The 26,866-nt window shown below is 32.7% G+C and overlaps 5 protein-coding genes and 1 long non-coding RNA gene across 6 annotated transcripts; 4 read left to right on the top strand and 2 right to left on the bottom strand.

Annotated features, from left to right (window-relative positions):
- Window positions 1–4,331: 4,331 nt before the first annotated feature.
- On the top strand, window positions 4,332–7,769 carry LOC25484127 (short-chain dehydrogenase TIC 32 B, chloroplastic). The gene is made up of 9 exons (XM_024779975.2): window positions 4,332–4,480; window positions 4,864–4,991; window positions 5,433–5,664; window positions 5,816–5,895; window positions 5,980–6,133; window positions 6,226–6,304; window positions 6,931–7,015; window positions 7,154–7,200; window positions 7,375–7,769. Exons 2-9 carry the CDS (start codon window positions 4,871–4,873, stop codon window positions 7,546–7,548), a joined length of 972 nt encoding a protein of 323 aa, XP_024635743.1. The 5' UTR covers window positions 4,332–4,480; window positions 4,864–4,870; the 3' UTR covers window positions 7,549–7,769.
- A 1,950-nt stretch (window positions 7,770–9,719) lies between these two features.
- On the bottom strand, window positions 9,720–11,245 carry LOC25484126 (40S ribosomal protein S9-2). The gene is made up of 3 exons (XM_013612892.3): window positions 11,092–11,245; window positions 10,621–11,002; window positions 9,720–10,245 (listed from the first exon to the last, which is right to left on the bottom strand). The coding sequence occupies exons 1-3, from the start codon at window positions 11,198–11,200 to the stop codon at window positions 10,062–10,064; spliced, it is 675 nt and encodes a 224-aa protein (XP_013468346.1). The 5' UTR covers window positions 11,201–11,245; the 3' UTR covers window positions 9,720–10,061.
- Window positions 11,246–14,758: 3,513 nt separating this feature from the next.
- Window positions 14,759–17,563, top strand: LOC25484125 (pentatricopeptide repeat-containing protein At3g53700, chloroplastic). Its single transcript, XM_013612891.3, has one exon. The coding sequence runs from the start codon at window positions 14,892–14,894 to the stop codon at window positions 17,073–17,075; it is 2,184 nt and encodes a 727-aa protein (XP_013468345.1). The 5' UTR covers window positions 14,759–14,891; the 3' UTR covers window positions 17,076–17,563.
- Window positions 17,564–19,247: 1,684 nt separating this feature from the next.
- On the top strand, window positions 19,248–20,682 carry LOC25484124 (NADPH-dependent aldehyde reductase-like protein, chloroplastic). Its single transcript, XM_024779115.2, has one exon. It carries the CDS (start codon window positions 19,304–19,306, stop codon window positions 20,096–20,098), a length of 795 nt encoding a protein of 264 aa, XP_024634883.1. The 5' UTR covers window positions 19,248–19,303; the 3' UTR covers window positions 20,099–20,682.
- Window positions 20,683–22,097: 1,415 nt separating this feature from the next.
- On the bottom strand, window positions 22,098–24,000 carry LOC25484123 (actin-depolymerizing factor 4). The gene is made up of 3 exons (XM_013612889.3): window positions 23,749–24,000; window positions 22,579–22,844; window positions 22,098–22,457 (listed from the first exon to the last, which is right to left on the bottom strand). The coding sequence occupies exons 1-3, from the start codon at window positions 23,749–23,751 to the stop codon at window positions 22,307–22,309; spliced, it is 420 nt and encodes a 139-aa protein (XP_013468343.1). The 5' UTR covers window positions 23,752–24,000; the 3' UTR covers window positions 22,098–22,306.
- Window positions 24,001–24,159: 159 nt separating this feature from the next.
- LOC25484122 (uncharacterized) lies at window positions 24,160–26,441 on the top strand. The gene is made up of 3 exons (XR_003010295.2): window positions 24,160–24,527; window positions 24,847–25,452; window positions 25,885–26,441. It is a non-coding gene; the product is annotated as an uncharacterized lncRNA (long non-coding RNA).
- The last annotated feature ends 425 nt before the right edge of the window (window positions 26,442–26,866 follow it).

The following is a 26,866-nucleotide window of genomic DNA, read 5'->3' as shown; positions in this document are numbered from 1 at the left end:
ATTCAACATGTTGAAAATCTGATCCGGGAGGCCACGCGTCGCGATCCGGTTGGCCACGCTGAGCGCGTATGATGCACGCGCCGACAGGGCGCGTCTGTTGCAGGTGGGCGCGGAGAGAGAAGGTTGTTTGGATAAAGCTGTGACACGTGGTGCTTCACGATTGGCTGGTTGGATTTTTATCTTCTTAATAATTTGGACTCAATTATTTCATTGCAAATAATTTTATTTTATTTTTACCAAAATTCGTGATTTTTTTTCTCTACAAATAGAGACTTGGATCATTTGATTTGGACACAGAAGAAAAAAATAACAAATTTTTCACTCTCTTAATCTTATTATTAGCATTTCTTTTGAAGTTTTAATCTTTGTTTAGTGAAATGTATCCCAATAATAATCAATTCAACACCCAAAATTCTTCTGATTACCCATTTAGCTACCAAAATCCCAACAATTATCAACACCCAAATCAATTTCCCAACCAACATCTTCAAAATCCAAATCAATTTCTCAATCAACATCCTCAAAACATGCCTAATTTTGATTTTGCATTTTAAGTTATTTGTGTGTCGCGTGTTTAGTTTGTTGTCTTGCATTTTAAGTTATTTGTGTGTCACATTTTAAGTTAAGAAAATAAAAATAAATTATTTTACAAAATTTTGTTTTTCAAAAAAAAAAACTAAAAAATAAATAGTTAATTGTATTATTTTAATTTAATTATAATCGATAATTTTAGGTAATTATAAAATTAAATAAGAATAAGAAATAAAAGGTTGTGGGGTAGGGTGTTGAATGAAAAAATCATTGGAGATGTAAAAATTGAATGGATGTTGAATTAAGAGAGAGAAAATGATGTGGAGTGTTGGGAATTGAAAAAGTGGGTGTTGAAGGGTGTTGAAAATTTTTAACTATTGCACTTGGTCTAAGCATTCCTAATAAAGAAATAATTTTTTAAAAAAGGTAAAAACTTCAATTTCCAATGCAATAAATACACAAACTTTCATACAATCTTACCACTCTGTGTGCTTAAAGAGTACCCCGGAGTCACTCCTTAACATTACCCTAAAAGTATAAATGAGATACATGATTTTGGAATGAATTTTTTACTTTTGAATATACTTCCTCCGTTTCAAAATGATTGTCGCTTCAGTAAAAATAATTTGTTTCAAAATGAATGTCATTCTCACTTTTCAATGTACTATTAATTACTTTTTTTCAATAGTACCCTTAATTATTATTATCCACACAACTTCTAAAGTATCATTTTGTGCTTTAATTTATAATGATGACAAATGCACCAATAACTAGCGAGACTATTTTAGTAAAAGTATCATATCTTTGGACAACATTATTTCATTCCTTAATATGTGTGCAATTGGCTAAAAGAACACTCATAGGTAGGGATGAGAATAGGCCAGGCCAGGCTTTGATAGGTCTGAGCCTGGCCTACGAAATAAAATCACAAGCCTGAGCTTGGCCTATGGCCTATCATAGGCCGTTTTTCTAGGCCTGGTCTGGCCTATTTAAAAGTCTGGACTGGCCTGAAAGCCTACTTACAGGCCTACTTCACATTAAGGCCATCAAATAGTTCATTTGGCCTACTAAATAGGTTAAACATGTCTTAAAGCCTACTTAAAAGCTTATTTCACTACCAAGTAAATTTCAACTAGATTAAAGCCTACATAAAAGTCTATAACAACAAAGTCTATTAAGGGACTAATAGATAGAGAAAAAGATGTTTATATTTTTAATATATGCAATTATTTTAATATAAAAAAATATTTTTTAATAAATAAGTATTAATAGGCCGGCCTATTAGGCTTAACGGTCTTTTTTTGAAGCCTAAACTTTGCCTATTTAACTAAATAGGCTTTCTAAAAAGCCTAAACCTAGGCCTATCTATAAACAGGCCAGGCCGTAGGGCCCTGTAGGCCGGCGTGGCCTATTCCCAACCCTACTCATAGGGAGTATTAAATAAATTTACTTTTAAGAATGTAATTTTGTTGATGTTGTTATATTATATTTGTTATATTGTTAATGTTATTGAAAAAAAATAAGTTTAATTTTTTTTTTTTAAAGAAAAGAAGATAAATATAGTTTGTTATTCCATTAAAAAAAAAAGGTATAATTTGTCACAACATAAAAATACAAAAACTCTATACCCATAAATAATTATAATCAAAATCAAATTTTCATAAAAATTGTTGGTCTTAATTAATATGCATAAACACGATAAAAAGGTACACATAGACGTCTCAATGAGCTTTTATATCTAAGAAAAAAATTAATAAGATTTTACAATTAATGACCGATGAAGTATGAGTAATGAGTCATACCAACTTGCGTCTTTAGGGTACAGGCTAAATGGTAAATATTTATTACAAAATATTAATTTTTCAATCTCTAAAAAATAAATTGACATAATTTAAATTGAGGCACAAGTTAACATTTGTTATGGGGTGAGGTCTAGGTTACCCTCTCTTGTTTAGAGGGTAATTACCCTGTCATGATATCAACCAATCAAAATGTAATATACATAAGTAACATTAAATGTCAAATAAATGAGTAGATTTTTTCTAAAAATAAAAAGAGTTAATCTTAATCTTTTGTTTTTGAAGGAGAGTTAATCTTAATCATAAGGTAACTTTTAATACTTTTAATTTTTATTTAATTTTTTTTTGAAACAACAAATGATTTTTTTTTATATTAAGGTGTTCAATCTTAATTAATTTACACCACAAGACTTATAACAAATAAAATTTTACATCAAATTTCTTTCATCTGGATGTCCTTAAATTCATCACTTACATTCATAAAATTTCTTCCATTCCAGAACCCCGAACGTGAGAACAAAAACATCTCCTTCATTCGATTTTCTTCTTCTTTATTCTTTCATATTGATTAATTCTTGTTTCTTTTTTCATTCTTCTAGAACTGCGTTAGGTATCATGACTTATTTTTTTATTTAAGCAGCCAACCTAATAAAATATGATAACACGCATAACCTGCCTCACTATCAGCCAAAGCCTTTAAGTTCAAACAAAAGAACAAAAGCCTCATCACATAACCATTTCAGCAGCAACCAAAAAAATGCTAGCAGACTCCCATAACATCACAGCGGCAACACCTGCTAGCAGCCCTCAATATACAACAGATGACTTACTCAATTGTTACAATTAACTACCTCACAACCAAGAAAAATCAAATCAAAAAGAAAAAACAATTCACCATACCTGACGTGGTACTAGAAATAATGACAATTCTCATGATATTTGGAATCAAACGAACAACGACGATTCTCACGAAAATTAAAAAATGCGGCAGTTGAAAACGACAAAATTGAACAATCAGAATGGGAAGAAGAAATTTTATGAATATAACTAATAAATTTAAGGACATTCAGATGAAAGAAATTTGATATGAAATTTTAATTGTTCTAAGCCAGTCATGTAGTGTAAATTCATTAAGATTAAACACCTAAATATAATTAAGGCAAGATTATATTATGGGCCATTTATCTTATTTATTTGTAACATTTTGGTCTTTTATCTTTATTTTTTCCCGTTTAGGTCATTTATCTCTCTTAGAAGCACATATACATCTTTTTTCTCATTCTTTTATTAAAAATGAAAAAAAAAATCCAGAAATATGATGAAGATGTTCATCATCTTTAAATAAATAAAAAATTATAATAAAATATATCTTCAAATATCGTGAATTAATGTTATATTCACCTCAATTTTTTTTATTTTTTTTATGCCGGGTTATTTTTATGTCGGGTTTGAATATTGAGTTAGAAAATAATAATAATATACGGTGTGACAATCTTTTTTTTTTTTGCGATGAAACTAAATCTCTATCTCTACAAGGTTTTGATTTTTGTGTTTAAAAGATTTGAAGTGAATATAACATTAATTCATGATATTTGTGTAGAATTTTTTTGATTCAATGAAGATGATGAAGATGATGAACATCTTCATCATATTTCTGGATTTTTTTCATTTTTAATAAAAATATATTTTAAAAAATAAAATTATGTATTTTTTTAAAAAAAATATGAGAAAAAGAATGTATATGTGCTTTTATAAGAGATAAAAAGTCTAAACGAAAAAAAATAAAGATAAAGCACCAAAGTGTTACAAATAAATAAGATAAATGAGCTCTAATGTAATCATGTCTATAATTAAATAAAAATTAAAGGTATTAAAAGTTACCTTTTGATTGGTTGATATCAATAGAGGTAAATACCGTGTAATCTAGAAAAAACTTTGTTATGGAGTATTTATATAAACTACTATTAAGATACAGCAATTTTACAATTAATGAGCGATGAAGTATTTATATAAACTACTGTAAAGACACAGTGAGGTGCTAAAACTGCGATTGTCACATCACAGGTTCATTGAGAAACGTAAAATATTAAGTTGATTCACGTGGTGTCCATCCCATTCCATTGATCTCTCTACTTGCAACAAACAACAAGGTTCGTGGTACTACTAGTTTAGTTTAGTTTAGTAGTAAGTAGATTGGTCGTTGAGGTTATTAAACAACATTTCACCGGTGAGAATTTAATACACCCAATCTTATGTTATGTCCCAAATATAAAGGTGATGGAGTACCTGCTATTTCCCAAACTATTCATTCATGCTTTTCTTCCCTCTTCCCAAACTAATCCTAATTTCCTTCCTAGCCTCATACTATACCTTCCTCATTAATTCTTCTTTCTTCTTATCTCAATCATATTTTATTCATCCCACACGTTATCTTCATTTGTATATATATATATATATATATACACATCAAGGAAAAAATAATAATAGCTTAGAGCTTTCAATCAAGAGAGATTTATTTGATTATTCTCTTCAGAATCAAAATGGTGGGTATTTTCTCGTTGGTTACGGGCATGGCTGGACCAAGTGGATTTGGATCCTCTACAACAGCTGAACAAGTTACTCAAGGAATTGATGCAAGCAACCTCACTGCAATTATCACAGGTTTTTTTTTTAATTCACCTTGTTTGAACATGAAAATGATGTGATATATTTCATTTCTGACACCTAGAATATATGAGTTTTAATACGTTTATGTTTATGTTTATGTTTGTGACTTCTTGTCCTTCTTTTTCCTCTTTTGTTTGTTTTGTCGGTTTCTGTTTTTGTGATTCTGAATATTTGACTTTGTCATTTGTCCATATATATTCTGTCAACCATCTAACTATATATTCTGTCAAAAATTTATGAGGGATCCGATCCATTAATCAAATAAGCATGAATCTCCCTACATGTATCGCAAACTCGACTTAGAATAGTCGAGTTCAATGTGTTTGAATATTGAGGATTAAACAAATCATGTTTTAATTAGTGGTGTTTGTATACACGCCATGATTAGTTTTATCATCTAAATTCATTCTACAATACTAAACAAATTAAATGCAGGAGGAGCAAGTGGTATAGGCTTGGAGACAGCACGAGTCTTGGCTCTCCGAAAGGTGCATGTCATCATCGCCGCAAGAAACATGGAGTCTGCAAAGGAAGCTAAACAAATTATACTACAAGACAACGAGTCTGCTCGAGTTGACATAATGAAGCTCGACCTTTGTTCAGTGAAGTCTGTTAGATCGTTTGTTGAAAACTTCCTCGCTCTCGATCTTCCTCTCAACATCTTAATGTATGTTGATCATCCTCTTCTTTTCATTTTAACAGTGTTTTATCAATTAACTAATACTAAAGGTGATTATTAAAACTGTGTCAAATTCTTACCACGGAGTTGATACGCTAGTGTATTCCAAATAGCGACATAATTGGCTTTTGATTTTCAGAAACAATGCTGGAGTTATGTTCTGCCCCTTCCAACTGACACAAGATGGAATTGAGATGCAGTTTGCAACAAATCATCTTGGTATGGAGTGTTTCAAAAACGATCCATAATATCATAATTTATTTGGTTGCCATTTGTGACACAAATTTTGTGTAATTTTTTCAGGTCATTTCCTTTTGACAAACCTTCTACTTGAGAAAATGAAACAAACCGCAAAAGCCACTGGAATTGAGGGCAGAATCATAAATCTTTCATCAATTGCTCATACCTACACTTATGAAGAAGGCATTCGATTGGATAATATCAATGATCAAATTGGGTATGCATGTTAATTAATTGTTACACTTTAATTCCAATGACTACTACCTTTTACAATAAAAAAATTTCCCAATATTTCCATAAATTTTTCAGTTACTCTGACAAGAAGGCTTATGGACAGTCCAAGTTAGCTAACATACTACACGCAAATGAGCTTTCTCGTCGCTTGAAGGTAATCTTTTTCATGTGACACAAATAATAATACTATCAAAATACTACATATAGGTCTCATTATATATTTATATGGCATACACAAGAATTTATAATACTCGTTTCTAAAATTTTAACCACCAAAAGAGAACATATAAAAACATTGTGTTAGAGAATATATGTGTTCTTAGTACTCAAAAACATAAAATAATCATAATGTAAATTGAGAATAATTTGAAAATGATCATAAATTTTCATTTGTAAGTTGGATACGATGAATGTCAAATATATCTAACAATTTATTAAACACTTACAATTGATTGACACTGTTAAAAAAAAAAAATACTTTGGTGCATACAAATTATATCAATGTAAACTATTGTAATAAATAAATGTTGGTGAGAGATATTAGTAATAATCATAATTAGTTGTTATGCCTACTAGTATTATGTTTTGGGGCCATGGGCACGTATTTAAAAGGAATTCATTCAATTTCAACTACCACACTACACACGTATGCTTTTTCTTACGTTCTGTTTTTTTTTTTTTGACAATATAGTTCAATGAACTTCTTTATTTGTTCATAAGAAACTTTTTTGGAGGTAACCAAATTTGTGCATTAAATAACAACGTTTGATTTTTTGACAGGAAGAAGGTGTCAATATCACAGCCAACTCAGTACACCCAGGAGTAATAATGACTCCTCTTATGAGACACTCTTCTTTACTTATGAGTATGTCGTCAATTATTCTCAAAACCGTACAAATTATTAACAACAGTTCAAACAAAGAAATACAGTTAGATATTATTTTCCTTATTTATTATTATTATTATATGTCTGAGTCTAACACAATAATGCAATTTCAAACAGACTTCTTGAAGATGTTCACATTTTACATATGGAAGAATGTCCCACAGGTATTTATTTTAATTCCTCCTTATTCTACAATGTTTTATTTTAAATAAATAAATGCACACAATGAAAGTTTTTGCAGATGTTACCACGACGCTTATGTTATTTAAAATCTTGATTCTAATCAAGTTACTTAACAATATTTGTTGTTTTAATTTTTGTTAATTTGAAAATTGCAGGGAGCTGCAACAACATGCTATGTTGCTCTTCATCCAAGCTTGAAAGGAGTAACTGGGAAGTACTTTTTGGATTGTAATGAGTTTCAACCAAGTGCTTTTGCGTCAAATGGACTATTAGGAAGAAAACTTTGGGATTTTAGCAACAAGTTGATCAATTCAATTTCAAAGTCTTGATTTGTCTTGCTCATCCATCACTCTCGTCAAATCAATTATTAGTAGTTATATATATGACTTGTATTATGTGCCCCTAAAATAGAAGCCTTCTTCTTTTGTGTGTACTTTATTGAATATTATCTTTCAAGGTTAACGGTATTAATTAAGTGTTGGTGATAGCTCAAACTTTAATTATGTTTCTCCTTCTCTATTGTTTGAACCGGATCCTTTAATTTCTTAAACTTGTTCGACCTTTAGTTCAAACAACATGAATAACTCAACTCTCCTTAAGCTTTAATTTGTTAAATATTTTATGAGAGTTATTTAAATGGAAAAGTGGATGATTTCACACAAGGTTGTCACAAGTTATTTAAATAGGATAATTTTAATTGTGTTATTAGGAGTTGATTTGTATAGTGCATTCATCTTTTGTTGTAATTTGGAGAGAGGGGTATGGATGACATAAGAGTTTGTATTATTGTACTTAATGTATCATATATTCTTTTAATCCATTTTTTAACGTGAATTTCATATTTATGTGCATTTTCCAACTCAATACAAATTAAGCACTTTCCTTCCATTTTATATCTAAAGTTGGGATAGGTGAAGGTGTTACACCACCTACCACTAATACAACATCTTATATTAATTATAAAATAAGTAAATTTCAAAATTTTAAATTGATTTAGACTTTAGATGTGAACCTTGCTAATTAATTTTTTTTGAATAAAATGTGAACCTTGCTAATTAATGACATATTGTTGTTCTGATAATTCATCAAATATCAAGTTTGGGCGGGAGAAGAAAGAATCAAGTGGAATGTTACAAGATAAATTAGGCAAGAATGATATTAAATAGATTTGTAATATTAATAAATGAATATATCATTTGAAAAACACCAATATGTGTAGAATATGCATATGTTGTCAGTTGTGAGACAAATGTGTAGAATATGCATGTACAAATCCTCTGTTGTATTTTGGAGAAAGGGGTATGGATAGCATAATCCTTTGTTTTATTGTATGTAATGTATCATATATTCTAATGGCATAAGCCTTTGTTAAAATTGTGAAATAACTCATCATGAATTTTGGTATCAATTTCAAGTTGATTCGCTTGTAAATTCTTGTAAATTCAAATATATTAAAAATAAAAATGAAATTGATTTTACTCAGCTAAACTTGAATAAACTTACACAAAACTTGTAGTGAACTCGATAAACTCAGATGAGGTAAATTACTCCCGCAAGTGTATCTCATTAGTAGCTACCAATGACATTATTTAGAAAGGTTGGGAACCTCGGTTTCCCCACAAAAAATGAAAACAAATAACGTAAAAAGACGTCCTTAATTTAAGCATAAGTCATCTTTTTTGTATCTTTCATCTTTCCCCATATCTCCACACTTAAAGTGTGTAAATCTGATCATTAAGTTGTTTGAAAAAAAAAAAAAAAAGAAGGTAAATTCATACAAATCTACAAGTGGATTTCACGTTAACAAAATAAGTATTTACAAACTCTATTCTATATTTTTTACAACATTGATCTAAATGAGTGTATAATAGATAGCATGTGGAAAATGGAAACTCTAGAAGCAAACCAAGATTTAAAGCCAGTAGTAGTTGCACATAAAATCGCAACAATTTCAAGTGCTTACTCATCAATTTGATGAACAGGGTGAGTAGCATAATCAGCTTACTCAAACTATGCGTGAAACTATGAATAAAGAGGGCTAATACATTTTCTTGGTAAAAAAACGGTGGATTTAAAAAGTGTGATTTTCCACGTTGCAACTACTAGACAGAAAATTAACATATACCATAGATTTTTTTGAACTACAATTTATTCTAATTAAGGAGGCAAATCTTGAGCTGCATTTGAATATTCTACCAACAGTCCCAGGAAAATAGAATAAAAAAAAGAGTGCAAATAACAACACACAAACAGTTGTTTTTATCAGGAGGATGAAAAGAATACAGCAACAAGTAATTCAAAATTAACCTCAATTGAAATGTTGCAATCTTGAAAAGTGAAGTCAATTCAACAAGGTGTTGCTATGACTAATTGCTTCATTTGTGTTTAAAATGTCAAGTGGTGTACAAATCACAAACTATATCATTCAACTAACTTGTATGAACAATAAAAAGGTCTTCAATACAAGTTTCAGAATTACAAGTTCTCAAAAGGCAGAGGCTACACCATATGAAGCATAGTTGAATTGAAGTTTTGGTTGGTTCGATACACAGGCACACCCCATCAAAATATGCAAAATCAAACTGCTAAATAATATACTCATACAAACTCCATTAAGTAAAAGGTTCAATTATCATAAAGATCATCAAATGTATTGGAGCAAAACTCTATACTTGGAAAAGAAAAGCTCAAAAAGAACATCTCTCGAGCAAAGATTTACTCGCACAATAAACAAGGATAGGAAAATGGTAAAAGTCATATGCATGATAGAAAATCTAAAGTCTAGGACAGATATCAAGAGGCTAGAGCAAGGATCTAAGCAAAAGAAAATCATAATTTAAATTTAATCTTCATCCTCCTCATCACCATCACCACCAGAAGCCTTCTTGGCTGCAGCCTTAAGGTTCTTTCGCTTCACGCGACCGGGAAGACCACCACCAAAAGGACTTGTGAGTGAAAAGTCAATGTGCTTCTGTGAATCAACCCTCACCATGAATGATGGGATGTTCACAACCTGCCTCCCAACCCTGTGAAACCAAAAATGACATTATCATCCATTCCCAAACATATTTCATTATGACTAGATAAATAAATAAAAAAAATTAAAAATTAGGGGACCAATAGGCATACAAAAAGTGAAAAATATAAACGAGGATCCACTCAGAGTAACAAAAAAATAGATATTCTCTACATTTGATTCACACTAACTAACAATTATAGTTTTAGGTGTAAAAATGATATAAAATTACACATTTCCAAAATCTGTGACATTTGACTTGAGTATTTTAATTAAACAGACAAAACCATAGTACAGGAGCCCTCCATTACTTGAACAATGGAGAGGATCTCTACCATTAAAAATCAGATTAACACCAATGTCAGGATGAAAGCAATATACATACCTGATGTGTCTCTGCCTGATAAGAACCCTAGCATGATGAATGGACTTGGCCATACCAGATTTGAATGCAAGTGTCTGAAGACGGCGTTCAAGAAAATTCTCAACAGTGAGAGCCAAGACATAATCGAGTTTGTTCTGAGTTTCATCAAGAAGACCATGCTTAAACATCCTTCTCAACAGCGCTTCACCCTCAAAGATACGACGAGGATTCTTCTCATCCAAGGTCAACAGATTCCTTGCATTGTTACGGATACGGCTCAAAGCGTACTGAACCCTCCAAAGCTCCCTCTTGCACCTAAGACCGTACTCTCCGACCAGTTTCAACTCAGCATCCAATCGCTCCTTCTCGTATGGACGACGCGGCTTCTTGAATGTTTTCCCATCTGTGTGTTGTGTATGTTCAATTCAAACAAAATCAACCATAAATTCAACAATTTTTCATGTAATACTGGAATGGAAGATAGATACTCACAGTTCCTGTAGAAAGCAACTTTAACCATCACGCCGCCGGAACACAGGTAGATTTTCGAAGAAGGTGATGCTAATCGTTTCACCACCGGTTTTCTATTATAAACCCCCATTGGGCTTTTCTTGTTTTGGGCTTTTCTTCAAACTTTCTACTATTCACACCATCTATTTTAGAAGTTGGTTGTGTGTATCAAAACAAACCCCTAATTAAAACTCTAAAATTCATTCTAATTTTATTTAAGTAAACATTTATTTTTCAATTTTTTTTTTTTAATAATATTTAGAACATTATAAAAAGTTCTTCTTCAAAATATGAGCTCAAATTGTCCTTTCTAGATCCTCATTTACGCAACTTTTTTTGACTGCAGTCATCCCATGTATCAACTTAACTATCAAAATCACAATAGTTTTATGATATTTGTGTACCATTGTATAGCTGAATTTGATTTCAACGTCCGATGAACGTAATAGATATTCTCATGTAAAGAAAAACATAGAAAAAAGTAGGAACAATATTTTTCTCAATGTAGTCGTATTTTGACTGCAACCCACTGCAATGGTTCAATATCAAAGATTCCAATTGTGAAAAACATTTTGATACCTTGGGTACATTCATGTAGATGTAGGTGTATTATTTTATTATCTGTCGTCAATGTTGTTGCTTATCTTCTGTTCTCTTAAAGCTAAGTAAATCAATGATTTTTTTTTAAGGACAATGAAAATATTTTTAATCTCCCCAACCATAGAACACCATGCAATTTTTCGATTACGTTACTTGTTAAGTAAAAAGCATATACGTAAGGCTATTTTTTTAGCTGAAAAACTTGGTTTAAAATGATTTCTTGTTTAATAAACCTAGCGTGAAAGTATGTGCTGTAATATGTTTGTTTGTGTATGAGAACATGCATTTTTTTAATTTTTACCTAGTGGATTGAATTATACTATCATTTATTTTTATTATGTATGAGTATATCAATCATATTATATTGTTATTATCAACAAAAGTTGAGTTTAGCTGAAGAGATTTGACTAGCAATATAGTGAATTGGATTATATCAGGTAAAGTGAACATGTGGGAAACTACAATATATTACATCATTAATATGCAAATGCTCTTGAAATATGTTATTCTAATTGTGAAATTGAACAAATATGGTAAAAATGATGAGTGTAAATAGGGTCCTTCCCCGTATCATATGGGTACCTAAGTGCACATATCTGCATCCATTACCCGCACTTTAACTATGAAAAGACAATAAAAACATCACAATTGAAATAAAACTATGGTCCAATTTTTTTAAAATTAACTCATAAAATAGTATGAATTGTAGTATTTAATCAAATAAAAAACATCTATAAAATTGTACACCGGTAGGATAGAGCCGTTATTGTATTAAGTAGTTTTTTTTTATTTAGGTTTAGGTTTAGACTTAAATAACTAAATAAATTAATTAATTATACACCAAAAATAAATAAATTATTTATGATATTATATTAATATGCATATGCGGGGTTGCGGGCCTAGGCAGGGTAGTACCCTCATCCGTTCAAATTTGTGGGTATTACCTGGATCCGTGCCCGAATCCATAAAAGTAGGATTTTACCCTAACCATTGTGGGTATTTTTTGCGGGTCTCTATCGAACCTGGATCTAATTGACATCCCTAAATGTAAACGAACCATTTTAATACTGAATTATTATTCATTTATGATTAAATTGCTTAAGCTCATCTGATCATAAAGTACTTGCCAATTTCTTTTGCGCCTCTAATATTTTGTTTCACTATTTCTGGGCGATGAAGAATGATTAGGTTGAGTGGTTATCACTGTGTTATACTCGATTGAACAATTTCAACTAATTTGGCTAGTAGTTTTTTTCTTGTCTCCATATTGACAGGTGGCAAGCTTCTGAAAGCATTATTACCATCTTCGATAAGTGATGGTATCTAATTTCTCAATGCCAAAAAGAATCTATACACTAATGATCATTCGAGATGGATAAGCATTAACAAATTATTTTTGTTATATAAAATTCTGTATTTAAATTTCTTAAGAGAAATACCTTGTTGTAAAAAAAATGTAACATCATCATTCAAAGTTTTCAAAACGGAAGAGGTGGAAGATTCAATTAATAAGTATGGGAATGGTTTTGGTGTAATAAGTTGGTCACTCCATAATGTTGTTATGAATGGTTGAAGTTTCCAATTGATTGTAATGTTGACTTGAGTTTATTTGGTCTAGAATTAGAATTTTTTTTGGTAGATAGACAAAATAGCAAAATTATTATAAACTCATACACATAAATGGAGGTATCGGGGTTCGAACCCCGGTCATGACATTCGGCCTAACAATTTCGTCATTTTACCAATTGAGCTAGGACTTCTGGCTACGAAGTTATTTGTCCAAAGAACTTCATATTATTCCTCTCCCTTCATATAGTCCATACAAAGTCAAATTGACGTCAAGGAGAATCGAACCTGAAACGTTGAGGAGAAACACGCTCTCAAATATCAAACTATTAATTTGGTATGAAGAGAGATGAATAGAAAATCAGTTGTTTTTTTCAAAAGAAATTTAGCGAATGTCGTAAGCATAACTTTAAATCATGTATTTAGTGTATTGCAAATTGAAACATTTACGTTTTTAAAAACTAATGTTTTGATTTAAAATTCTTGCAGAATGACCTGAACATTTGTTAAATAAGATGAGTTTTTATCCAGAAGTCCTAACTCAACTGTCAAAATGCCAAAATTGTTAGATCGGATGTCATGACCGGGGTTCGAACCTTGGTACTTCCACTTGTGTGTGTGAGTTTATAATGACTTTACCATTTTGTCTATCTACCAGAAGAAAAAAAAATAAGATGAGTTTTTTTTAGATAAAAAAATAAATAAAAAAATAAGATGAGTTGTTGAATATATAAAAGAATAAATAAAGATTAAATTACACCCATCTCCCTTTAAAGATGTTTGAATTACACTCCCCTTCCCTCTTATGTTAAAATATACACTCCCCTCCCCTCTTATTCAAAACATATTAGAAAATATTTCACTCTCCTCCCATAATAGAAGCTTGAATTACATTCCCCTCCTCTCTTAAGTCAAAATATACACTTTACTCCCACAATAATTTTTTTATTTTTAATAATCTAGCAAAAAAAAAATAACGAACGCACTTCGAGAAAAATAGTACTGCGGATCTATTTTATTATTATCAAAATTTGAATACATATGTTTCGCTATTTTTTATTCACAATTTTATTAACATATAGTTTTAAACCCTATTATAAAATATGAAACAACCAAAAATAAAATTAAACTATGTAAAAAATTACTAAAAACAATAAAGTATGGTTGCTTAAAAGTTAATTTCATACTCTAAATTATAAAATTAATAGTAAAATATTTAAATTTAATTATCATTGACACTTAAATTATAAATTAATTAATTAATTTTACTTAAATGATGGTTCAAAATTGGTATATATTATAAAAATATTTATTTATCTTAAAATAGATTAAAGCTTAGTGTATATTTAATTATTAAGGGTGAGAATTGTAATTCAAACATTTTATATGTAAGGGGAGTATAAATTTTATTTTTTAAGGAAAGGGGTGTATATTTTAAAATGAGAGAAAAGAAAAGTGTATATTTTAACGGGAGGAGAGTGTAATTCGAGCGCAGTAGGAAAAGATTTTCAACTTTTGTTTAATCCTCATCCTCAAGCCGCACCACTACTACTGTTCCAACTTCACCAGCAAACTACCATTGCCTTCCACTTCACTATCCACCCTTCTCCTCACGCATGTTTGATGTTTGTAATATTGTCTCAATGACACTACTCTCTCCACTTCACTCTCTCCCTCACCCTTTCCCTCGCACCTTAAACCCACACCCCCATTCAACACCAACACCTCCCTTATCTTTCTCTTCCAATTCAACCTTCAAATTCCCTACTCTTTGCACCACCCCTTCTTCCACAACACACCACCCCCTCCCTCCCAATGAAACCCTTCTTCTTCAACTCACCCAATCCTCTTCCTTTGATTCCATCACAACTCTTCTCAAACAACTCAAATCCTCCGGTTCCATCCCAAACGCCACCACTTTCGCTACCCTTATCCAAAGTTTTACCAATTTCCATGAAATTGAAAACTTGCTTAAGATATTGGAAAATGAATTAGGGTTTAAACCAGATACCAATTTTTACAATATTGCCCTCAATGCTCTAGTTGAGGACAATAAGCTTAAGCTAGTTGAAATGCTTCATTCCAAGATGGTTAATGAGGGTATTGTTCTTGATGTTTCAACTTTTAATGTTTTGATTAAGGCTTTGTGTAAAGCACATCAATTAAGGCCTGCAATTTTGATGCTTGAGGAAATGGCAAATCACGGGTTGAAGCCTGATGAGATAACTTTCACCACGTTGATGCAGGGTTTTATTGAAGAAGGTGATTTGAATGGTGCTTTGAAGATGAAGAAACAAATGTTGGGGTATGGTTGTTTGCTTACAAATGTTTCTGTGAAAGTTTTGGTGAATGGTTTTTGCAAAGAAGGTCGTGTTGAGGAAGCCCTTAGGTTTGTGCTGGAGGTTTCTGAGGAAGGGTTTTCTCCTGATCAGGTTACTTTTAATTCTTTGGTGAATGGGTTTTGTAGAATTGGAAATGTTAATGATGCTTTGGATATTGTGGATTTTATGATTGAAAAAGGTTTTGATCCTGATGTGTATACTTATAATTCGTTGATATCTGGAATGTGTAAGTTAGGTGAATTTGAAAAGGCGATAGAGATTTTGCAACAAATGATTTTGAGAGAATGTTCTCCAAATACTGTAACTTATAATACACTTATTAGCGCTTTGTGTAAGGAGAATGAAATTGAAGCTGCCACTGATCTTGCTCGAATTCTTGTTAGCAAAGGGTTGTTGCCGGATGTTTGTACGTTTAATACTTTGATACAGGGTCTATGCTTGAGTAAGAACCAAGATATTGCGATGGAGATGTTCGAGGAGATGAAGAACAAAGGGTGTAAACCTGACGAGTTCACATACAGTATATTGATTGACAGTTTATGTTATGAAAGGAGGCTTAAAGAAGCATTGATGCTGTTGAAAGAAATGGAGTCGAGTGGCTGTGCTAGGAATGCGGTGGTGTACAACACTTTGATAGATGGTTTGTGTAAAAGCAGAAGGATTGAAGATGCGGAGGAGATATTTGATCAGATGGAACTTCTCGGGGTGTCGAGAAGTTCTGTAACGTATAACACACTTATCGACGGTCTTTGTAAAAACAAGAGAGTCGAAGAAGCTTCTCAACTTATGGATCAGATGATAATGGAAGGATTAAAGCCTGACAAATTCACGTATAACTCATTGCTTACTTACTTCTGCAGAGTTGGAGATATAGAGAAAGCAGGTGATATTGTGCAAACTATGGCTTCAAATGGGTGTGAACCGGATATCTTTACCTATGGCACTCTTATCGGTGGACTATGTAGAGCTGGTAGAGTAGATGTTGCAAGTAAGCTTCTTCGATCGGTCCAGATGAAAGGTATAGTCTTGACTCCTCATGCTTATAACCCTGTGATTCAAGCATTATTCATGAGGAAGAGAACTAAAGAAGGAATGAGACTTTTCAGAGAAATGATGGAAAAAAGTGATCCACCAGATGCTTTAACACACAAAATCGTTTTCCGTGGCCTGTGTAATGGTGGAGGACCAATACAAGAGGCTATTGATTTTACAGTTGAGATGTTGGAGAAAGGAATATTGCCAGAGTTTCCATCATTTGGTTTTTTGGCGGAAGGGCTTTGTTCATTATCAATGGAGGACACTCTCATTGAACTCATCAATATGGTGATGGAGAAAGCGCAAATGTCGGAAAGGGAAACATCTATGATCAGAGGTTTCCTCAAGATCCGTAAATTTAATGATGCCTTGGCCAATCTCGGTGGTATCTTGGATAGGCAAAACCCCAAAAGATATAATTGACTCGTGAGAATTTTATTGTGACTTGTAAGTTGTAACTGCACTATCATGCCTAAAAGGGTGTAATTGGAAATCACCTCATTCTGGTAAAGATGCTGAAGAATATGGTGGAGTTCAAAATCTGGACTCAAGGCTAAATTGCAGAATTGGGGTCAATACATTTCAGCACTAGCGACCTTCTGGCTGTCATTGTTCAGCCTCGATGTTTCCTGTTTCAGGGAAAATGTGAACATGTAACTTGTAGTTGTAGGTGGCATTTGTATGAATGTTTTTCTTTATTATAGATGGTTTAAAATATATAAAAAAAAGTTCATTCAATTGCTAATTTTAACTTTTGAATATGCCAATGAGTTATGGTTTAGAAAACCTTCGTTTTCTACTTAAAATCTCCATCAGCTATTATATTGCTTAAACTGTTCTCAAAATAGTGTCTACCTCTTTGATGTACTTGATGAACATTCTTTATATAGTCTTACGTCCCAACTGCCAGATACCAGGACTCTTATAATGATGCTTGAGTCGGACTGGTTTGTATTATTTATTTATTTTTTATAAAAACTTGGTCTCTATCTTGTGACTAGCATATTGCATCACTACTACCTTTTTTTTGGTCATGGTCGGGGTTCGAACCCTGGACCTTGCATATATTATGTATTGTCTATACCAACTAAGTTAAGCTCACGAGGACTGCATCACTGCTACTTACCAAGAAGCATGATATTTATGTTGTGTACATTGTTTTAGTTTTTCCTTCCGCATACTCGGTTGCAGTTGTAATTAAACTGGTGAGGGTGTGCAGGTATGCAATGAAGGTCACAATCACGAAGCACTTATCTTTTGTATGTCCTATTTCTCAGGTAAAATATATCAATACTGTCATCAACTGCTTTCAACTAATGCTAGAGGATTACATAAAATAAACTACTACTTGAGTATATTTGGATCTTTTTAGTGAAGAACAATACTTCTTCACCTAAATTAAGTTAGCCATAATAGCAAGGATAACCCTCTAGTTTTGTAAATGCATACATAACTGCATTAGCCAATAAAGTACCTTTTTTAATGCTTTTTTTAATACATACGTGCTGATACAATTATGGATGTATTTACAAAACTAACGCTTTAGTCTTGTAATGGCTAACTTAATTTATGATATGTTTTGGTAGTCTGGTGGAATAGGCTGCCAAATTGGGGTCACTAATTAGAGCCGTGGTTTTATCAGAGTTCGAAAAACTAATTTTATGTCTTGCTATCCTAGCTTTTTAGCTCTATCCTTGGATAAGTTTTGATATGTATTAGAGACGTTGTTTGTTGAGCTTTCTCTCCTCCTATTTGTTATTGGTGTATTGTATACAAAAATGTTCTCTTTTCAAGCCCTTTAGGTGCTTTCACAATAGGTACACCTTAGAGATTCGTGTTGATTGAATTCACTTTTGTATCAATCAAGAAAGAAAGATATGATTCACATGTATAGTAAGATACTCATATTTGAAGAGTTGGTAGCATTTCCTTATGATCATTGATCCAGTCATGAACCATAATGTAGAATAATTCATGCTTTGTGATGTTTATCTCATAAACGATGTTCTTTTCTTTATATTTTTATGCGGCAAATTTCGTGTGCTTGTGTTGTGATGCAAAGGCAAACATGCATTGAGATGGTAAGATAAACTGTTTTTCTTGTTAATGACACGGTATTCATTTTCTGGTAATTTTAAGATTGAAATATTTGAAGAACAATATATCTGGTCCAAACTACATTTCTAATTTTGAAAATGAATCTTGCAGATATGAAAACTTAGCTACTCACCATAATTAAGAAGACTCAAAGAACCTTTGAAAGATGCTTCGATATTTTTCATCTATAACATCTATAAAGTTTATTTCGCACATAGGTAGTAACACTCAAACGCAAGTCTCTGAAATTTGAATTGAATCTATATCAACAAGAATAGATCTTTGTTGTTTTAAAAAAACAAATTTTTCCTTTATCAAAAAAAGAAAAACAAATTTCTTGATGAAAATTTAAAACAAAACGTGATATATGCATAAATTATAAAATAAAAAAGATAATTGAGCTTTTTAATTATTCCAAAAAGTTTATCTCGTGTAACATGCACTTTGCTTATTATATTAAGTTTTTTTTTTTTCCTTCAAAAAAAAAAAAACTTCAGTGCCTAAAATAAAACCAGTGTCTTCACTCTTCACTTCATCCAGTAACCGTTAACTGAATGGCTACAACACCACAACAAGTTATTGAGCCACTTCCTCTTCAAAACCGAGTCGCAATCATCACCGGTTCATCCCGCGGAATCGGTCGCGAAATCGCTATTCACCTGAGTTCACTCGGCGCTCGAATCGTCATCAACCACTCCTCGTCCAACTCACTCTCCGCCGATTCGCTGGCCGCCGACATCAACGCCACCTCTCCCCTCCCTCGAGCTACCGTCATCGGCGCCGACATCTCTGATCAATCTCAAGTCCAATCCCTCTTCGACTCCGCCGAACGCTTCTTCAACTCACCTATCCACATCCTCATCAACTGCGCCGGAGTCATTGATGACACCTATCCATCCATCGCCAACACTTCAATAGAAAGCTTCGACCGCGTTTTTGGAGTGAACGCACGCGGTGCGTTTTTATGCGCGCGTGAGGCAGCTAATAGACTCAAACGCGGCGGTGGTGGGAGGATAATACTATTTTCGTCGTCGCAGGTTGCGGCGTTGAGGCCGGGATTTGCAGCGTATACGGCGGCGAAGGCGGCAGTTGAGACTATGACGAAGATTTTAGCAAAGGAGTTGAAGGGAACTGGGATTACGGCGAATTGTGTTGCACCGGGACCGATTGCGACGGAGATGTTTTTTGGAGGGAGAACGGAGGAGCAGGTGCAGAAGATTATTGATGAGTCGCCGTTAGGGAGGCTTGGTGAGACTAAAGATGTTGCTCCTTTGGTTGGGTTTTTGGCTTCTGATGCTGGTGAATGGGTTAATGGTCAGATTATTCGAATTAATGGTGGTTATGTTTAGTAAGGTTTTAAATTACGGTTGATTGCAGTTTCAACGTGATATTCAATGTTTAGCAAACATGTGTCATAGTTTAACACCATACACTTGGTTACTTTCTCATTTGTTCTCAAATTGTTATTGTTATGATGTCTACATGCCATAGTTGTGTCTGCATCAATATTTCGTAGGCTACAAGCCTGCAATGTAGTCAGTGATCCCACAAACTTTTGTCTATCTTATTGTTTAGATGAATAATGATCAATGTTACGTATATCGTCTTAATGGTGCTAATGTTCAGTAAGGTTTCATTGTGTGATTGATGTTGCAATTTAATCACAATCATTGATGTGTGAAAATTTGCAGATGATATGGCTGATGGGGCCACATTTGCAGTTGTAGATCTCTCGAAAACCTTCGCATTGCCCCTATGATGGCGATTTTCTTTTGTTTGGATTGGCAAAATGTTATATTAAATTAGTAGTTATCCTTGGACCTATATTGAAAATCTTGTATTGTTTAGGTTACCACGAGTGATCAAACTTATATCGAAGTTGTTTATATTCTTGTAACCAAATTCTCAAATCAAATTATTGATATTTTGGGACCGTTTTGTTTTACAACAGATAGCCATTATTAAGAATGTGAATATGTGATATTGAATTATAGAAAGAAAAAAAAGTATCCACTTTCATTGTTTGATTTAAGAGCTTGGTAATAGAAGGATTTTGGTGTATGTTTGGCCCTGCTGGAAGCATGTATAGTCGAGTTGATCCGTTGAAACATCAATGATCTCGTTTTTGTGATATAAACTGCATATTTGGTGAATAAATATGATTCTTGCAACTTGTGCTATACCAAGATGTGTATTCTGAATTCTTTGAATTCTACGGAGATATCATAGTTTTGTTAAAATTTAATCCATGGTCTGTGAATGGGAACTTCAGAAAGTCTGGGTTGTTTAGCAATACTAACTGAGGATCGAAATATCTCACATTACAGCATGCTCATTTTGAAATGATCATGGAACTATAAGAGCTGTTTTTTTTTTTCCTTCTGAAAAAATGAAGAAAGCTGTGTTAAGGAGTATCTTTAAAAGGATGTCCTGTTAACATTGTTCAAGTTTCATTTTGGATGCACCAATTTCAGGTTGTGATAGTTTCTGTGCTAAGATAGGTTTATGACTTATAAATGAGTTCTTTTGAAGCTTGAGAACTCAGAGAATCTATTTCGCTTAACTTTTAAAAAAAGTAGTTGTCGAAGAAAATTTCAATTTACATCAATAACGGTTAAGAAACAATCTTACTGAAATTCTGAAGTTTACGTTTAATGGGGTCATAGTCCTTAATGGATCCACACGTTTGTTTCAGAGATAGCTTGTAAGAAGGTTTAACAATTCTATGGATTGAATGTTGAATAATATACTATTGTCATCACCATTACTACTATGCAGTATCTGCAGTTATGTCTTCAACATTTATGCAGAGTACTAAACACTGATACATGTACCAGTGATTCCAATCTATGCGCATATTAAAAGTTTGACTCTATTGTATATAAATGACTTGACTCTTTTGTGAACTAACTATTCCAAAAGTGTTGTGTTTTTTAAGTGAAGATACATAACTGATTTTATATTATATTTCCAACACATGATTCATACTAGAGTCCTTTGGGCCCTAAATGTTGATAATCCACGTAAAAATCCAACTCTAGATCATTGATCAAATGTACTGTTATCAAGTTATGAATCAACCACTATTGTAAAAAGCATACACAAAATTTGAACGACCAATTATGTGTCTTGCTATCCTAGTTGTTTAGCTCTCTCCTTGTATAAGGTTTGCAATGTATTAGAGCCTAGAGACCCTATTTTTTGAGCATCCATATGTATTTATCCTCATATTTGTCAACATATTATTTTTAATTGTCATAAATAAAAAACAGATCATTCTTCAAGAAAATATTTCGGTCAATAGCTTGGCCGAAATATTTGTCCAATCACACAGAAATTTTTAGAAAATTAATCGATTAGTAAGCACGGGACTAAAAATTAAAACGAACACAAACCCAGTATGTCACAAACCATAATATGGAAACAAGAGAAGTTTCAGGTGCATTAGACTTCATGTCAAAACTTGGCAAATCAAATATGTATGTAATTAACCAAGCTGACCATCAGACAAACTATAGACAAATTCCACATAAGAAATTTTATTCAATCACAAAAGATTAATTGACACGGCTTTTGAACACATCAAGATCCATCTCAGTAGGATCAGTAGCTTGCAACTCAACTTGTATCCCATCAAGCTCCCTTTTGAACCTATCTTTGGAGCTAGCATAAATCATCTTGCTCCTTACCCTTGAAATATCAGGGCACCTTCAATCAGAAACAACAAAATGATATACTTGGGTTAAAATCAATCATAAAAAATTAAAAAATGGAATATCCAAATCTATAAGTTAAACCGTTGCTTTAAGATCCAAAAAGTTGACATTACCAAGCTATGAAGAAAATTCTGCTTTTCTGGCAATTCTCCTCGGTGACAAAATCAAAATCATAAACAGCATATCGACACTCATCAGCAGGAAGATTAGCAGTGAAATCATCATAACCATTTGCAGGATCACCAACCTTGTCCACAACAACTTGCTTCTGCTTCTCCTCAATTTTGTAAATGATATACCGATAGGTCCTCTTCGCCTTGAGCTCCAAAAACTTTAACTTGCATTCATCATTCACAGCCATACCTGATGCTGCATTCGCCTGTAAAATTTCACAAACATCAGATACATCAACAAATATTTGGTAATTAACAAAAGGAAATTTCTCCATACACACTTGCAACGCCACAAACAAGCATATCAACAACCCCATTACCATTAGATTAGTGTAGCTTTTAACGATCAACAACAAAAACTTAAGTCTTAAATATATGGAACCAACTACACTTATCAACGGACCTGGATTCCCTAAACATCGAAAAATCCTACAGTCATGCAGTCATTTTATAAATTGCTGATAAAAATCGGATGGTTGAGATGTTCTTGTACTCACTATCTGACCACATAAACCATTTTGCAATCAACCCCGGATTACTTCCGATCAGAAATCACAACAGTCAAATCCAAGCATCGGACGACTCACATTGTAAGTTTGAAAAATCAATCTTAAACATCTAATTTTCATCTTAGTAACTGCAGTGACACCTAACTGCAGAGAATCCATTTCTTTCAAAAATCAAACTTTCCAGTTTCCATTCACTATAAGTCTATCACAATTATCACTACAGAAACAACACAATCGAGAGGTTCAAACAAAGTGGTGAATCAAATTCAATAGCACTTCTAATCAACCAAACAATCCAATGAAACAAATCTCTAAACAATCATGCAACCCTAAATTAAACACTAAAATAGATTCCAAAATCGGATCTATCAGCAAAACTAACAAGCAATTCATCAGTTAACAAACCATAAAACTCGCGAATAACCCTTCTATTCTAAAAATCCAAATCAAATTCCACTTGCGAATCATTCATTGGGAACTTCAATTCAGTTGATTATTTTCTGTTTGGTGAAGGATTCACAGTTACGAAAAATAAAAGAAAAAAAAAACTGAAAAACGAAGAGAAAAAGAGCGCGAAGAGTAGTGATGAAAAAAAACTAACCATTGTTTTTTGTTCTACGGCTTGAAGCTTGAAAGGACAAATATGGAAAATAACTGTCAAGCGATGGTGGAGGAGGAGATGTAGGGATCGTTCTATACTCAGATGGTCGTGCAAGAAAGGAAGAATGAAAAATAAAATGTTGATAATAATATATGGTTTTGATTGGGTGAGAGAAATTGAATTTTTTATAGAAGAAAAAATGGATTATGGAAGGTAAAATTGTGAATTGGGAGAATAAACAGTGCCACCTGTCGTACAATGCGTGTGAAAATAGTCACAGCATTGCTTTTTGAATTTTTGACTTTGCTTGTGCTTTATCTATCGGCTTCGTTTCTAAGCGTCACAAAAACGGCATCACTTTTTTCTTGGAAAAAGATACATAGACCACTCTTTTCCATACATCTCTTTGTACCACTGATGTGGCAGGGGTAGTTTGGTAATTTCACGTGTTAGGGATAGTTTGGTAGTTTTCACAATCTCTTCCTCTTCTCTGTTCGCAGATCCGTTCTGTCTCCATCTCAATCCCACTCTTCCATCTCTCTCACACAACCGGACCTCTCTCTTTCTCCCTCAACCAACACATGTTCTCAACTCACCCCATGTCTCCTTCCCTAGTCTCCTCCCACTGCTCCGTCCCCTTTCAGCCACCGTCAAGTCACAGTAACCGTCGGCACACAGTCACCGTCGCGTCAGAGTCTCAATCGCGACCTTGCTCCCTCGCTCAAATCGTTGGAAATCTCTGTCACAATCCAGTCGAAAATTGAATCTCTCTGTTGAAGGTGATGTTTATATCAAATTTTTCATTACATTTTGTGATGATGCTTTGTATTTATGGTTTAGGGTTCTCTTTTGAATTTTTGTTTCCAAAATTTAAATTTGTTTTGAAATTAGTTGTAAAATCATGTATCCAAATCTGGTAAAAACTGACATTTGCTTTGAAATTAGTTTACCCATTTTGAAATTGCTTTTCAAAATAATTGTTTAAATTAATTAAAAATCGACGGTGAAAAAATGAATCATAAAAATGACTCATATAAGTGTATTATCTATGTTTTTTAACCCTTCTCATATGTAGTCTGTGCTTGTTGTTTACTACAGGATAACTAAAATCCATCCATCCAACTTTATATTGAAATCAATGACTATCATGCAAGTCTCTACCGAAAGTACATGCTTTGAGTTTCTATGGAAATTTCCACTAGCAATTGAAATGTGTGATGTTAGTAATCTAGAATTTATCATCTGCTTGGCTTTAATAAGATGCTTTAGCTTGTTGCATAGATGTTTGACTTTAAAAATTGCTTATTGAAATACTTGTATGTTTGATAAAAACTGGCCATTTGTTTATTGGATATTTTGTTGTATTAGCGTGGAAGAAACCCAAGACAGAGCACAAGCCTTGCCATTGCATATCAATTTTATTACACAACAATTGAAACTCATCTTGCTTGATGTTCTGATATTTATGTAATGGATAGAGGCCTTGAGTGGTGGAATTGGTTGGAAGAGTGAAATGGCTAGTCCATCTTTCTGTGTGTTTGAATTATAGTGTATTAGTGTATTGATTTGGGACAGATAAATAACATGGACTGAGACTGCTCGAAGATCCATTTTATGAGCAGATGGTTGTTGAGTTTTCCAAGTACCAAATCTAAGTAAATATGTATGCATTCAGTGATAAGGACACTGACATAGCCTCCTTAGGTATTTTATTTTTCTTCAATTTCTATGTATTTTATTTTCCTTCAATTTCTATGTATTTCGTTATGCCATTCTATTTTTAAACTGTTACTCTTGATTAGAATCTGGAAGATTTCTGATTGATATATTGATGATTCTTCAGTTATGGCAGTGTTTTATGATTACTTGATGACATGAGTTTATGGGCTTCAACTATGATTTAATAATAAACTGATACTCTAACTCATGGATCTATTTGACTATGAACTGGTCTATAGATGCTTAAAAAGAATTCACAAGCTATGTGTTGATTGTAGTAGTTATATTTGTAAACAATCGATGTATCCATGTGTCCTGATGTAATTCTGTCAGCATTTGCGGTCTTCTAAGTATATAGTCTTGCGTGTTGATGATCTTATACTTGAAGTAAATTTTTTTTTTTTCCTGTTTGTGTAGGAACTCTGGCAAAGTACACTGCTGGTCAAGTGTATTACTATCCAGCTTTCCAATTAGCCATTCATGGGGAGAAATTGAGTCATGAATTAAGGAGAAACCTCACAAGAGAGACTACATGGGAAGCATGGATCATATGCATTGCAGAGATACTTAGTAACTAGTTATCTATGCTGGATTGATGGAGTTTCTCGGTGATTAATGATGATCTAGCTGTCTACAAGGCCAAATAAATTTGCAAAGCATGGATCACAAATGGAATAACACCTATGTTTTTTCTGAGCATGAGGATTTAATTTCTTGTAGATAATATGCATTGCTACAGTTAATTTGAAATGTTGTTAGGTGTTTCTATAGAATTGGTTTATGCAAGGTAGAGGTTGAAGTAGCTTTGCAAACAATGGTGTTAGTTTAAGTATTTGTCTTGTGGTATTTTAGCATTACATGTGTGCTAGAGGTTACTTCTATATGGTGTATTAGCATACTTGTAACCATGTATTATTAGCTCAAATTAAGAGCTTGTTTAATGACATACTTAGTAAACAGTCTCAATCCGTAAATAGTCCTATTATCTTTCTTGTGCTTTTTAGGTTTATTTAAATGTTATGAGGTGGATAAATAATCACAATCAATAATTTTAGATATTAGTAGTGACCACTTCTGTGATTCTCTGTTTATATGACACAAAACTAAGTTTTTCCATCTTAAAATTTTAGATAACCAAAACAATAAACAATGTGACCACAATTATTAAGAGGCGTCACCATTATTTTATCTAGGTTTTCAAAGTGTTCTTCTTTATGCACAAACCTCGTATGAGATCAAAGAAGGATTTTATACTCCAAGAAACTTGGAGGGCCCATAAGTTTTGTTATTCTATGTTTGTATGACAAAAAACTAAGTTTTTCTCGATTTGGTTAGTATTTGTAAAGTCTGTCAGACTTACAAGATACTTCACCTTCCACTTTATTAACATCAGTCTGCT

This window comes from Medicago truncatula, chromosome 1 (genome assembly GCF_003473485.1).
Source record: "Medicago truncatula cultivar Jemalong A17 chromosome 1, MtrunA17r5.0-ANR, whole genome shotgun sequence".
NCBI classification, from domain to species: domain Eukaryota; kingdom Viridiplantae; phylum Streptophyta; class Magnoliopsida; order Fabales; family Fabaceae; genus Medicago; species Medicago truncatula.
This window is presented reverse-complemented; position numbering and strand designations above follow the sequence as displayed.

Excerpts from the sequence above, each read along its gene's own strand:
- LOC25484127 (XM_024779975.2), top strand. The coding sequence starts at position 4,871 with ATGGTGGGTATTTTCTCGTTGGTTACGGGCATGGCTGGACCAAGTGGA. Across the intron at positions 6,305-6,930 it reads AGCTTTCTCGTCGCTTGAAG|GAAGAAGGTGTCAATATCAC; the intron begins GTAATCTTTTTC and ends ATTTTTTGACAG. Across the intron at positions 7,016-7,153 it reads ACACTCTTCTTTACTTATGA|ACTTCTTGAAGATGTTCACA; the intron begins GTATGTCGTCAA and ends AATTTCAAACAG.
- LOC25484126 (XM_013612892.3), bottom strand. The coding sequence starts at position 11,200 with ATGGGGGTTTATAATAGAAAACCGGTGGTGAAACGATTAGCATCACCT. Across the intron at positions 11,003-11,091 it reads AGTTGCTTTCTACAGGAACT|ATGGGAAAACATTCAAGAAG; the intron begins GTGAGTATCTAT and ends CACAACACACAG. Across the intron at positions 10,246-10,620 it reads ATCAGGCAGAGACACATCAG|GGTTGGGAGGCAGGTTGTGA; the intron begins GTATGTATATTG and ends TTGGTTTCACAG.
- LOC25484125 (XM_013612891.3), top strand. The coding sequence starts at position 14,892 with ATGTTTGATGTTTGTAATATTGTCTCAATGACACTACTCTCTCCACTT.
- LOC25484124 (XM_024779115.2), top strand. The coding sequence starts at position 19,304 with ATGGCTACAACACCACAACAAGTTATTGAGCCACTTCCTCTTCAAAAC.
- LOC25484123 (XM_013612889.3), bottom strand. Across the intron at positions 22,458-22,578 it reads AGAATTTTCTTCATAGCTTG|GTGCCCTGATATTTCAAGGG; the intron begins GTAATGTCAACT and ends TTCTGATTGAAG.